Source organism: Budorcas taxicolor, chromosome 16, assembly GCF_023091745.1.
Source record: "Budorcas taxicolor isolate Tak-1 chromosome 16, Takin1.1, whole genome shotgun sequence".
In the NCBI taxonomy this organism is placed as follows: domain Eukaryota; kingdom Metazoa; phylum Chordata; class Mammalia; order Artiodactyla; family Bovidae; genus Budorcas; species Budorcas taxicolor.
The window spans coordinates 3,258,324-3,270,447 of NC_068925.1; the positions used below are offsets into that span (position 1 = coordinate 3,258,324).

Below are 12,124 nucleotides of genomic sequence, written 5' to 3' on the forward strand. Positions count from 1 at the left end.
AGGACGAATTACTTCAGATACCTGTTTTCTGTTTTGAGTGGTTGGTTTAATTGGTTTACTGTGGCGAGGGCAGGGGTGCAGCCAGAGCCAGGACACCCAGAGCTCAGTCTGAGGCCTGGGAGCCTCCTGTGAGGAGGCTGTTTCCCTCAAGCAGGCAGGAGAAAATAAGAGGAAATGGAAGACTCAGCTGACTCAAACACGCTGTGTAGATGATAAGATCACACAAGGGAAGACCTTGAGATGGTCGCAGGCAGGGGGACGTTCTTGAAAATTTTGTTAAAGCAGCTGTCGAGGTTCTGAGGTTTGGCTGTGTCTGCTTTCCCACCTGCCATCTTCCAGACTGCCCGTGCGCACGCCGTCTGCTCTTGGCACCAGGTCTGGGAAGCCCTCTCGCTTCCTGTCCCAGCACAAGTGCCGCAGCGAAGGATCACCCTCCACCCACGAGCCAGCCACAGGCACCCGAAATCTGTATTTGTTTCTAAAAAGCACCTTCCAGTGCTCCTCAGACGCTGAAACAAACACTGTCAATCCGGAGGCTGATAAAACTCAGTATCACAGAAACCCAGGGCGAGCAATCACAAACACCTTATCACCCTGACCCCTCTTGAATCATGCTCCCCGCAGACCACAGCGCATCAGCCAGCCCAGGGAACAGGGTGCAGGCGCCCTTGCTTCTATCATATTGAGAGCTGAGCAGCACTTCCTGGGCCCCAGGCTTCATTAGCACGTCGGTGGTACTGCTTCCTGTAGCTGACTATCTGTTTCCATTCTGGCAAAGTGTTTGCTCTCTTCTCTCTGCTTTGGGGGTTTGGGGGAGGATGAACTTCTCAAGGAGCCCGTCTCTGCCCTCTTGGCCATCTCCCCCTCGGAGCCCCGCACGTCCCCGCCACAAGGCAGAGCGTCTGGCGTCCCCCTGAGCCGAGCTGGGGAGCTCCACACCCAGAAGCGCTCTCCCCTCCTGCAGTCAGCATCGCAGCCACAACCAGGTAGAGCCAAACTTGCTGTTTTGTATTTTGGGTCAGGTCAGCCTGACATTTCAGGGATAGATGCAAGGTAGAGTTGGTTGTGGGAGAGAAAGTTCTAGAAAGAAAGACTGGAAGCTTTAGAAAGGAAGAAGTAAAAACCAATAGACTTTTTGTGATGGATTTTGATAAATAAAGATTTAAGAAGATGAAAATTTGAGAGTCAAGTTGTATGTCAGGGAATGTTCAGAAAATGGAGACCAGGAGGATTTCTGTCATTCTTATTTACTAAAAAAAAATGCTTATACTAGATGGGATTATATGTAAAACACAAACCAATTCTGCCTTTTCTCTTGAGAGCCAGCAGTTTAGGAAGAGACAGGAAAAGTGGCAGGCTGACTGGCAAGCTGATGACGACTAAGAGAAGGCCTAGAAGGAGAAGCTGAAGCCAGAGAGGGTCGCAGAATAATGGATGCCACCACGTCAGTGCGGTGGGAGCCCACAGGGAGAACCTCAGAGCCCAGCACTCTGCGGGGAACCCTCGGCAGCCTGAACAAGTGAGTGCCGGGGGCGGTGAGCGCTCCCCTCCCCTGATTTAGAAAGAGGGTCCTGGTCTATCCTGGGAAGCTTCTGCCCCAGCAGCCTTGCCACCCCTCACCAGGCTCTCGTCTCCTAAGACCGCTAAACTCTTGGCTCAGAGAGGTTTGCTCAGAACTGCTGGGAGGAAAGGAACAGGTATTGCGAACAGAAAGGAGTTGTTGGGAAGAGAGGAAATATGATAACACCACTTCCTTAGAGCTGGCTTCCTGGCATGGCTGGGTTTCTCATGCTCAGAGGCCCTCATGGCGGTCCTTGAGCTTTCCTTTGTCAAGGCCCACGGATCACTCCTCAAAGAAACAGAAACAAAAACTAGTTTCTACTCTGATGGAAACAAACTGCCCACTTTTTACGCAGATGTGCTTTTAGGTCCTAAACACTTGCCAGGAATGAAAATGGAATCACAGATGTGATAAAGACACAGCCTTAGATCATAAAACCCCACAGAATTAATCATAGAGGTAAATCTTACAGTTAAAACCTTCAATATTATATTAACAAAAAGTCCATCAAGAGTTGAAACTTTGACACTGAGAGGTATTGATTTCAGTGCAATGATAAAAGCACAGCTCAACAGCAATAAATTAAAAATCACTGTAGTTTGGGGAGGTAAATGTCATTACCATGATAAACAAATACACGTCCCCTGCAGGTGGACAAGGTCGTTGATGGGGAAGGAATTCATAAAGTGTCAGAATCCTGCAGCACTCCTCCAATACTATTTCTACATCCATTCATTAGATAATTTATTCATTCATTCATTTAACAAATATCCATCAGGTTCCTACTGAGTGCCAAGCACTGTGGCAGGCACAAGGTGAATAGGACCGACAAGGACAGCCTCCTGGAGGTTACAGTTAAGTGGGAGGGTCAGATACAAACAGATGAACGAAAGCATGGCTAGCATAACATCAGTCAGTCGTAAGCTGTGAAGAAAAACCAGGGCAGAGTAAGGGGACTGGAGTACCCAGGAGAGTGTGACCAGGGAGGACCTATCTCAGGAGGTGACATTTCAGAAGAGTCCTAAATTAAATGAGGGGATTGAACTGCGGGAGAGGGGGCAGCGGGACTGAGACAAGACTGTGCTTTGCTGGAAACAGCATCGAGTCCTGGTCATCAAGGTCAGAGGAAAACAGCAGGAAAGGAGGTCAGAGGCAGGCAAAGGCAGAAGAGAAGAGGCCGTCACATTCTCGCCTGTTAGGGACAATGGATGCTATCCCACGTGTGATGAGAAGTCATGGAGGGTTGCAAGCAGAGGGGGCACGTGATCTGATTTAACCTTTTAGAGGATCACTCTAGCTCCTGTGTGAACATAGTATGTTGGGGCCAAGAGTGAAAGCAAGGAGCTCATTAGAGAGGTTCTGGCAAAGGTCTGTGTGGAACTCATGGTGGCTCAGACCGAGGTGGTGGCAATGGAGGAGCAAGAGGTGATGCTTTGGGGTAAATGTCCCGGTTAAGCAGATAGAAACTGCTGGTTAACCAGCAGTGGGGTGTGAAAAAGAAAACATTCACGAATGGCTCCAAGGGTTTTGACCAAGCCATCAGATGACAGGAAACACCAGAGGAACAGGCTTATGGGGGGTGGGGGAGAACAGGAGTTCTATTTTAAACATTTTTGGTTTGAGATGTCTATTAGGTTACTACATGGAAATGTCCAGTATGAAACTGGCTGAACAAGTCTAGAACTTATAAGGACAAAAACCTTCCCTGATGGATGACCTGGTTTCTAGTATTTAGTATTTGGAGGGGCAGGTCTGCTAGTGATGCACTCTGTAACTTCAACTGGCTGCTTCCTATAGCCAAAACAGAGCTAGCCTGGCCCTGCCCAGGAATTGCGAACAGCCCGGTCCTTGCCCAGTGCATCTGCATGGTCAAATTCCACAGCAGAGCAGGGTGTTGCTTGAAGACCAGCCCCACAAGCTGATGCTACAGGGATTATTAAACGCAAGCAACCTGGACTCTTGTCCCAGAGCTGCTCCTTAATTGTAAGTGGATAATCTCTTCCAAGCAAGACAGAAAGCTGAGGGGCAGGGAACAGGGTAAGCAGGAGCAAATGGATTTGACAAGTTTGGAAGACAGTGTGAAGCCATAGAAAGAACAGTCTTTGGGCCCAAACAGACCTAGATTCACATTCCATCATGCTCCTTCCTACCTATGTGATCTTCCCTATGTTACTCTACCTTACTGAGTCTAAATCTCAGGTTCCTTGGTCACAAAGAGAGATGGGATTGTTATACAGATTAAATAAGCTTTAATGCAAACCACTGGCATCCAGTGAGCATTCAGAAGGGATAGCTCCCTTCTCCCACATCCTCCTTCCCTCTCTCCATGAGGAGGTAACCCGCTCTTCTACCACCCAGCCCATCCCACCTCAGTTTTCCTTCCCTCGGCTCCCACCCCAAACCCTCGAGTCCTGCCTCTGGAGGAAGCATCTCCCCCCACCCCCCACCCCCGGCCCATGGCTCGATCGTGGCCCTTGGTTTTCCTCACAGGACTGGGGACCACAGCAGCAGCATCTTTTCTGGGTTTGCGGCTCTCCTTGCCATCCTCCTGGTTGCGGCAGTTTTCTGCGTCCTGTGGAACTGCGGTAAACGGAAGAAGCGTGAGTCCCTTGTTTGTCCAGAGCTGACACACACTATGATCAATTGTCTAGTCTGGAATTTAAAGCCCAGCTCTCAGATGGCACAGTGGTAAAGAATCGGCCTGCCAATGCAGGATATGCAGGAGATGTAGATTCGCTCCCTGGGTCAGGAAGATCCCCTTGAGGAAGAAATGGCAACCCACTCCAATGTTCTTGTCTGGAAAAATCCCATGGACAGGGGCCTGGCAGGCAACAGTCCATGGGGTCACATGGAGTCAGACATGATGGAGCACAGACACGCACATCGCCCTCCCGAGATAAACCGTTGCACCGAGGAGTCCTCTGTTCTTACCTGTGTGTAAACACAGGTCATTGTCTCCGTCGGGATCACAAGCCGTGGCTCTGAAAGCTCCGTGCTGAGTCGAGCTTCATTCTAAAAGCCATGCCCTGGTGCCCTGTGCCCATTTCTTCTTCCTGCTTCTGTCTCCTGAGTCCCCTGTTCTTCTAGCTCAAAGGCATTGGTCAAGTCTGGAAACACGTTTTTCATAATACATGGTGAGGGTGGGGAATATTTTCAGGCGCAGTCTCTTCCCCAGTTCTGTGCGGCTAAGCCCAGCCATGACCTCTGTGTCTCTCATTGTCTTGCAGGGCAAGTTCCCTACCTCCGAGTTACCATCACGCCCTTGTTGACTCTGCCTCGACCCAGACAGCGAGCCAAAAATATTTATGACCTCTTGCCCCGAAGACAAGAAGAGCTGGGTAGGTTTTTCTTTCTCATCCATGGAATCCAGGCCTACAGAACTTCTGCCCCCAGAATATAGGTCTCACCTGCAAAAGCGGCTTTTTCTAAGCATGCTACCGTCCTGCTCTTCAGGAAGCCGGCAAGAGGACGGGACAGACAGATGGCAAGGTTCACCTCCAGTGGGGCCTGGGGGCTTGAAGAGGGAGCAGGGAGTCATCGGGGTCAGGGATCTGGTTTGGGATTTTCTCCAACTTCATTGAGGAATGACTGGCATATGCCACTGTATGAGTTTACAGAGTACAGCATGATAATTTGATTACATAGACTACAGTTTTGGTTTCTCTTGATGTAGTTAGCTGGGTATGTCTAAGGTTGGGAAAGACACACAGGAGGAGAACATGGCCTCCAGCCTCAAGTCAGGGAGGGCTCACCCGAGAAGACTCCTCCCAGCCAGCCTCCTCGAGTCCTGTGTTAGTGTCCATTTGTCCTCAGCGAGCTGAGGAGTGTTCCTGGTCTCCCAGCTCATCATCCTTGAAGCCCTGATCCTCTCCCCACAGAACACTGGCCCCCAAATACCAGATATCAGACAGGTCCACTTCACCCAGAATGTGAGGACTGAACAGGCTGAAGCACTTGGAGGACTGGCTGACTGTGCTCAGGGTTTGCTCTCTGTCCTTTCAGGAAGACATCCCTCAAGGAGCATCCGTATTGTCAGCACCGAAAGCCTCCTCTCCAGGAATTCTGACAGCCCTCCATCTGAGCACGTGGTAAGAGTGAAGCTAAACGACAGTCCCTTTGGGAGAAATGACGTGTCTCTGGCAGAAGAGCTGAAGTGCAAGAGTTCTAGGTTTTGCTTCTTGTTTCACTATAAACAGCACCCCAGGCCCTATTAGTAAATGGGGAGACTAGCCTCAGGACCGCCCTACCACCCAAGGCAAAAAATTTCGAAAGAGAGGAGTAAGTGCTTGAGATTTTAAGAAAGGCACCAAGGCACATGTGTTCATGGATACTTGTTGGAACCGAAATGTACTGCTTTAACAAAGACACGATAATGCGTTTTTCCAAATAAGTGTTGTCTCCTGTACCGTAATTACCTTGGGAGGGTACATAAATTTTCCTACAGGGCTGTTGGTGCTCAAAGCATCCTTAAAGTTCTGCTTTGGGAATTACTTCCAAGCCTATGTCAAATTGTTTCCATCTTCCTCCATAGCAGAAATACTCATCAGTCACTCAGCACTGCGACTGGTGTCAGAAGTGCTGAGCGTGTTGGGGATACCTTTGCGTCTGGTTCTGCAGTCAGCTCCCAAAGAGGAGACGCACAGCAGTGTGGGGCAGAGGGACTGTCCTGAAGATCAGGGCGCTCGTTTCTGTAGATAAGTCCTTGTTAGCTTGTTAAAGAATTTTTTTCTTCGGTTTTACCGCATCCCTGGGTGAGTACAGCCATGGTGCCGCTGCTGCCGATTTGCTCGTTACCCAGCCTTTCGTTACCCAGGGCTGCTGATTGGCTCGTTACCCAGCCTTTCCTTACTCAGGGACGCAGGTTTGATGACCACGTGGCCGCCTCCAAGTCACCACATTTGCTTCCTCCTCCTCTTGCATGTCCCATTCTTAGGCTCTGGTCCTGCTTCTAAGACTTCCTAGGGCAGCAGGTCCACGTGGCTATAAAAAGAAGAGTGGAGGAAATCCACTGCTTAAGCTAGTTCTCGGATTCAGCTGAGCCCTGAGGGGATTTTGCACCTAGAGTTTAGATCTCAAGCTGACTTAAACCTACAAACATGTTTGGATTGTACTCTGTACTGTTTGAAGGACGTTTTGAACCAGTTGCCAACATTTAAAAACCTAAGAGATTTCACACTGAAGTCCAGATATTCAGCCTTTTTTGAAAATCAGACGTCCTGGAAACATCAGACCAGCATTCCTAAATGGCCGTAGCTGATCTGTGTGTCAGCTGCGCCCATACTAATAACAGCAAGCATTTCGTAGTGTCCCCTTTGTGCCAGGAGCTAAACAATTCACAGACAGTAATTCTTTTTTTCTTCACAAAAATCACATGGTATTGATATTATTATGATTATCCCCATTGTATAAGTTAGGAAGCTGAGGCACAGTGAGATTAGGTAACTTGTGTAAACTCAGCACAGAGTGGTAAGGTTAGGGCTTGCACCCTCAGTCTGAACTTAAGCCTCTATCTTTAGCCACTGTGCTGGGCCTAGCAATATGTTCTGGGGTGGCAGGCTCTCTCTAGTTCATAATACTTCCCCCACTGAACCCCCACATGTGGCCAGAAACTAGTTACAACTTACTGTCACATTTACACTGCTGCTTTCCTTAAACCCAGCCCACTTCACTCATCCCAACCTGGCGTGGGAAGCCTTGTGATCTGAGACCCCTGCTTCAGAGGCTTTCTCTGCAGTGGAGAGCTGAGTGAGGAGCCGTTAGATACAGCAGTACCAGGTAGGGAGAAGAAAGGGCTTGTCCTTATTCCTACTCCTGCCCTGTCACTCGCCTTCTCTTCTTACTTACAGCCCTCCCAAGCAGGCGACGCCCTCCACATGCACAGAGCCCGTACTCACGCCGTGGGGTATGCAGTGGGCATCTATGACAATGCCACGTGGCCCCAGACGTGTGGAAACCTTGCTCCCTCGCCTCACTATGTCAATGTCAGAGCTTCAAGAGGTTCCCCGAGCACTTCTTCAGAGGATTCGAGAGACTATGTCAATATCCCCACAGCCAAGGAGCTTGCTGAGACTTTGGCTTCTGACAGTAACCCTCCTGGGAACCTCTTCATCCTCCCAAGCACCAAGGAGCTGGCACTGTCTGAAGAAATAGATGAGGGTTGTGGGAACGCCAGTGACTGCACCAGTTTGGGGTCTCCAGGAACCGATAACAGTGACCCACTCAGCGATGGGGAAGGGTCTTCTCAGACCTCGAATGACTATGTCAACGTGGCAGAGTTGGACCTCGGGACCCCCCGAGGGAAGCAGCTCCGGGGGACGTTTCAGTGCCGCAGGGATTATGAAAATGTACCACCAGGTCCCAGTAGCAGCAAGCAGCAGGAGGAGGAAGTGACATCCTCAAACACACACCATGTAGAGGGCAGGACAGACGGTCCAGAGACCCACATCCTACCTGCCGTGCAGTCAGGGAGCTTCCTGGCTTCAAAGGATTACGTGGCCTGTCAGTCGTCTGCCCACAGTGAGACCGGGCCGTGGAAACATGCAGAAGAGACATCAAGTGAGGACTCTCATGACTATGAGAATGTGTGAGCTGCCGAGGCAGGCGCAGGGGCTGAGCAGCGGCCTGACCCACGGCTCTTTCCTGACAAACTGAGACCCAGCCACCCAACCGGCAAGCTACATGACGTGGTCGCTGCTGCAAGAGTCACCCTTGACGACCCTGTATTTCAGTGGTTTCATTTGGTTAGGCTAAGGAGATGAAATGAGCAAGGAGCTAAGGGGCTCTCAAAAGCAGAGTTCTGAGAAAGCCAGAAAGTAATTCTTCTCAGCAAGGTTCTGTTACCTCTAGTACCAACTTAAGAATGTTTGCTGAAACTACCTTACAGAATTGTTAGGAGGTTAAAAACAGAAGAGTCCTTTAGTGCGCAGTGGAAACACGATGTAGCCTAAAATCATTGGCTTTGCTAATACCAGCAGGCTGCAAAGCTAGAATAGATTATTTGGTAATCCAGGCAGAGGCCAAAAGGAATGAAGCAATTGGAGTGGGGTGGGGGGGGGGGGGGGGGAAGAGTTTCCACTCTAGAATGAGTGTGGACCACCAAACGCTGGAGAAAATAATAATTCTCATCATTGCTAAGGGGATTGCAAGCCATAAGCTTCACTCTGGAAAATTGTTCATCAATTTCTTATTAACATACACTTATTATATAACCCAGTCATTCCAGTATTAGGTATTTATCCAAGTGTAAAGGTTGTGTTCACAAGAGAAAAAAAAAAAACACCTCATACATGACTGTTTATAGCAGCTTTATTCATGATTGTGAAAACTTGGAAATAAGTCTTTCAACAGGTGAGTGGATAAACAAGCTGTCCTGTAGTCACACAATGAATTTATCCACACTCAACGGTAAAAATGAGTGAAGTGTATAGATTCATGCAACAACATGGACAAATATTAAACACATTTTGCTAAGTGAAAGAAGCTATACGTAAAAATCTACATATTGTATGGTTCTACTTATACGCCATTTCTGAAAAAAGCAAAACTGTGGAGGCAGAAAACAGATCAGTGGTTGAGAGGCTTGGGAAGCGGGAACAAAGGAGCTGTACAAGGAAATTTTTAGGACAATGTTTCTATAAGGTGATTGATACTTGACTGTATGCGTTTGTCAAAACACACACACAAAAAGCCCATACAGCACAAAGGATGACTTTATTACATGCAAATTTTAAAACCTCACCAGGCTGTTGGGGGGCCCACAATATAATGCAGAGTGTAAAAATTTTATGAAATTTTGTAAAAATTGAATTGGTTTTACAAATGTATGACATAATGTCACTGAAGGGAGTGGGGGAAAATTGAGCTGGCCCAAGTAACTTTGGAAAACAATATTTTGCTTGAAAATGTAAGATGAAGACACAAAGAGCTGAACACAAACACTGCAGTGTAATTGATAAATTTGTGTCTCATGGGAATATAGTTTAGCAATTTTGAAACTAAGTATATCTCGAGTTGAACAAGTAAGTAAATATGATACAGGTAAGGAGAGGCAGTGGCACCCCACTCCAGTACTCTTGCCTGGAAAATCCCATGGACGGAGGACCCTGGTAGGCTGCAGTCCATGGGGTCGCTGAGGGTCGGACACGACTGAGCGACTTCACTTTCACTTTTCATTTTCATGCATTGGAGAAGGAAATGGCAACCCACTCCAGTGTTCTTGCCTGGAGAATCGCAGGGATGGGGGAGCCTGGTGGGCTGCCGTCTATGGGGTCGCACAGAGTCGGACACGACTGAAGCGACTTAGCAGCAGCAACTTCAATTTTCTTCAGGAGGATGATTTCCCCAAAGTTCAGGCCTCCCTGAGTTCCAGCTACTTGCTATAATTTCAGACCTAATGGTCCATATCCTCCAAAGCGTCAAGACCTGCATCAACCCAGACAGATGTCCTCTAACAGTCAGAGCGCCAGGCATCACACCGTCCTCGGAATACCCTCAGCACTTCCCTTCTGATTCAAGCAACAACAAATCACAGACCATTCCGGACACTCTGTGTCATTCACATCTCATTTTATTATGTGTGCGTGCATGCTCAGTAGCTCAGTCATGTTCTGTCCTGTGTGACCCCGTGGATTGCAGCCCACCAGGCTCCTCTGTCCATGGAATCTTATTATGCTATTGGGTAATTTTCATGGGTTTTTCCAGTAGTCATGTATGGATGTGAGAGTTGGACTATAAAGAAAGCTGAGTGCCGAAGAATTGATGCTTTTGAACTGTGGGGTTGGAGAAGACTCTTGAGAGTCCCTTGGACTGCAAGGAGATCCAACCAGTCCATCCTAAAGGAAATCATTCCTGAATATTCATTGGAAGGAGTAATGCTGAAGCTGAAACTCCAAACTTTGGCCAACTGATGCAAAGAACTGACTCATTTGAAAAGACCCTGATGCTGGGAAAGATTGAAGGCAGGAAGAGAAGGGGATGACAGAGGATGAGATGGTTGGATGGCATCACCAACTCGATGGACACGAGTTTGGGTGGACTCTGGGAGTTGGTGATGGACAGGGAAGCCTGGCATGCTGCAGTCCATGGGGTCGCAAAGAGTCGGACATGACTGAGCGACTGAACTGAACTGAACTGACTGAATTTTCATAGGTGTAAGTTATTATAGTCAACTACACCATAGACTTTCTGTAACTCCTCATGCAGCTATAACAAAATTAGGCACAGACTTTATGCTAAAGCTGCTTTGAATGAGCAAATGAGCTGAGCTTAGCTGGAGCATTAGGCTAACGAGATCAGGGCTTAGGGTCCAGGCTATAGATGGCTCAGAGTCCAGGCCACCCCGGCTGACCGTGCTGCTGGTCAAGCAAAGATGGGACAAATGAGTGTGGGCGAAGCAGCCACTACAAGCAGAACAAAGGTGCCTGCCCTGCAGAGGGGGCTCAGAGCCTGCTTCTCCTTACTGCTTTCTGTCTTGCTGATCTAGTTCAAGGTGACTGGGACCGTGAGAGAGAGGAAATAACCAGATGGAACCAGGCTGAGACGGAAATGCAGATGCTGCTGCACAAACTGGGCCTGGAGAAAACCTCAGGCAGCCTGGGACCAAAAGAACAGGGGCCCATGTGAAAATAGATGGCGCTGGGTGTCCAATCAGCCTAATAGGGAACAGCAGTGGGCAGTGAGGGGGGACCTTTACCTGGAGTGCTGGCCAGTGAGGGTGCTGGCCATTGGGAGATCAGCTCAAATACAGAAAGAACCCGGCCAAGGTAGCACCCAAGCTTGGGGCAGTAATGTGGACTAAGCCACAGCCAAGCTGGAGACAGAAAGACACTGGTTCCCTGTCGGATTGGAAAGAGCTCCCAGGAGCCTGTTGGGCATGGCTCCCTCATTAGCCCTTGGCTGGAACTTTCTTCAGCTTCCCTCCCTCAGGCATTTCTAGCTAGGATGCTCTTCCTTTCATCTCAGCACAGGCCAGAGGGGACGAATATTGTGCAGATAATTAATACAAGTCCGACTTCTCTTGATGGTAATTCAGAAACTGAATCTAGCCGGGAACAGGAGCCAGGGGGACAGAGGAGTGGAGCAGACAGAGGTGCGCCTGACAAGTCTGTAACACCGCAAGAGCTGTTGGTCTGATGCGCTAGAGCAGTATTTTGTACATAGAGAAATCCCCTAATAGGCTGATGTGTCCAAAATGTGAGCTTTAGATTTGATACCCATCGCCACAGATTTTCAGGTCCCTTTGCTCTGGTGGGTAAAATCACCCCCAGCTGACTCTCTCAACAGCAGGGTCTTGGACGGAAAAGGATAGAAACAAGACCTCCGGGGATTGTGGAGTTTTGAAGTGAAGAGGACAGTGATCTCAGTACCAGGAGTCAGAAGGTGCAGGGTGGACATCTCAGGAGGCTGCGTAATTGCCCACTGAGGGCCCACTGCTCCCTCGCCCGAGCTTAGTGGCCTGCCATCCCGAGGGCTGTTTCTGCGACTCCGTGCAGTGGGAGCCAGCCTGAACTGAGGGCTCTCCTTCTGTGTCCCCCATGGCCTCACCTGCCCCACCAGGACAACGCT

At 49.0% G+C, this 12,124-nt stretch overlaps 1 protein-coding gene across 1 annotated transcript; it reads left to right on the forward strand.

Moving 5' to 3' along the window:
• Positions 1-1,430: 1,430 nt before the first annotated feature.
• On the forward strand, positions 1,431-8,148 carry LAX1 (lymphocyte transmembrane adaptor 1). The gene is made up of 5 exons (XM_052653956.1): positions 1,431-1,519; positions 4,052-4,161; positions 4,789-4,899; positions 5,564-5,649; positions 7,408-8,148. The coding sequence occupies exons 1-5, from the start codon at positions 1,431-1,433 to the stop codon at positions 8,146-8,148; spliced, it is 1,137 nt and encodes a 378-aa protein (XP_052509916.1).
• The last annotated feature ends 3,976 nt before the right edge of the window (positions 8,149-12,124 follow it).

Excerpts from the sequence above, each read along its gene's own strand:
- LAX1 (XM_052653956.1), top strand. The coding sequence starts at position 1,431 with ATGGATGCCACCACGTCAGTGCGGTGGGAGCCCACAGGGAGAACCTCA. Across the intron at positions 4,162-4,788 it reads CTGCGGTAAACGGAAGAAGC|GGCAAGTTCCCTACCTCCGA; the intron begins GTGAGTCCCTTG and ends ATTGTCTTGCAG. Across the intron at positions 4,900-5,563 it reads CCGAAGACAAGAAGAGCTGG|GAAGACATCCCTCAAGGAGC; the intron begins GTAGGTTTTTCT and ends CTGTCCTTTCAG.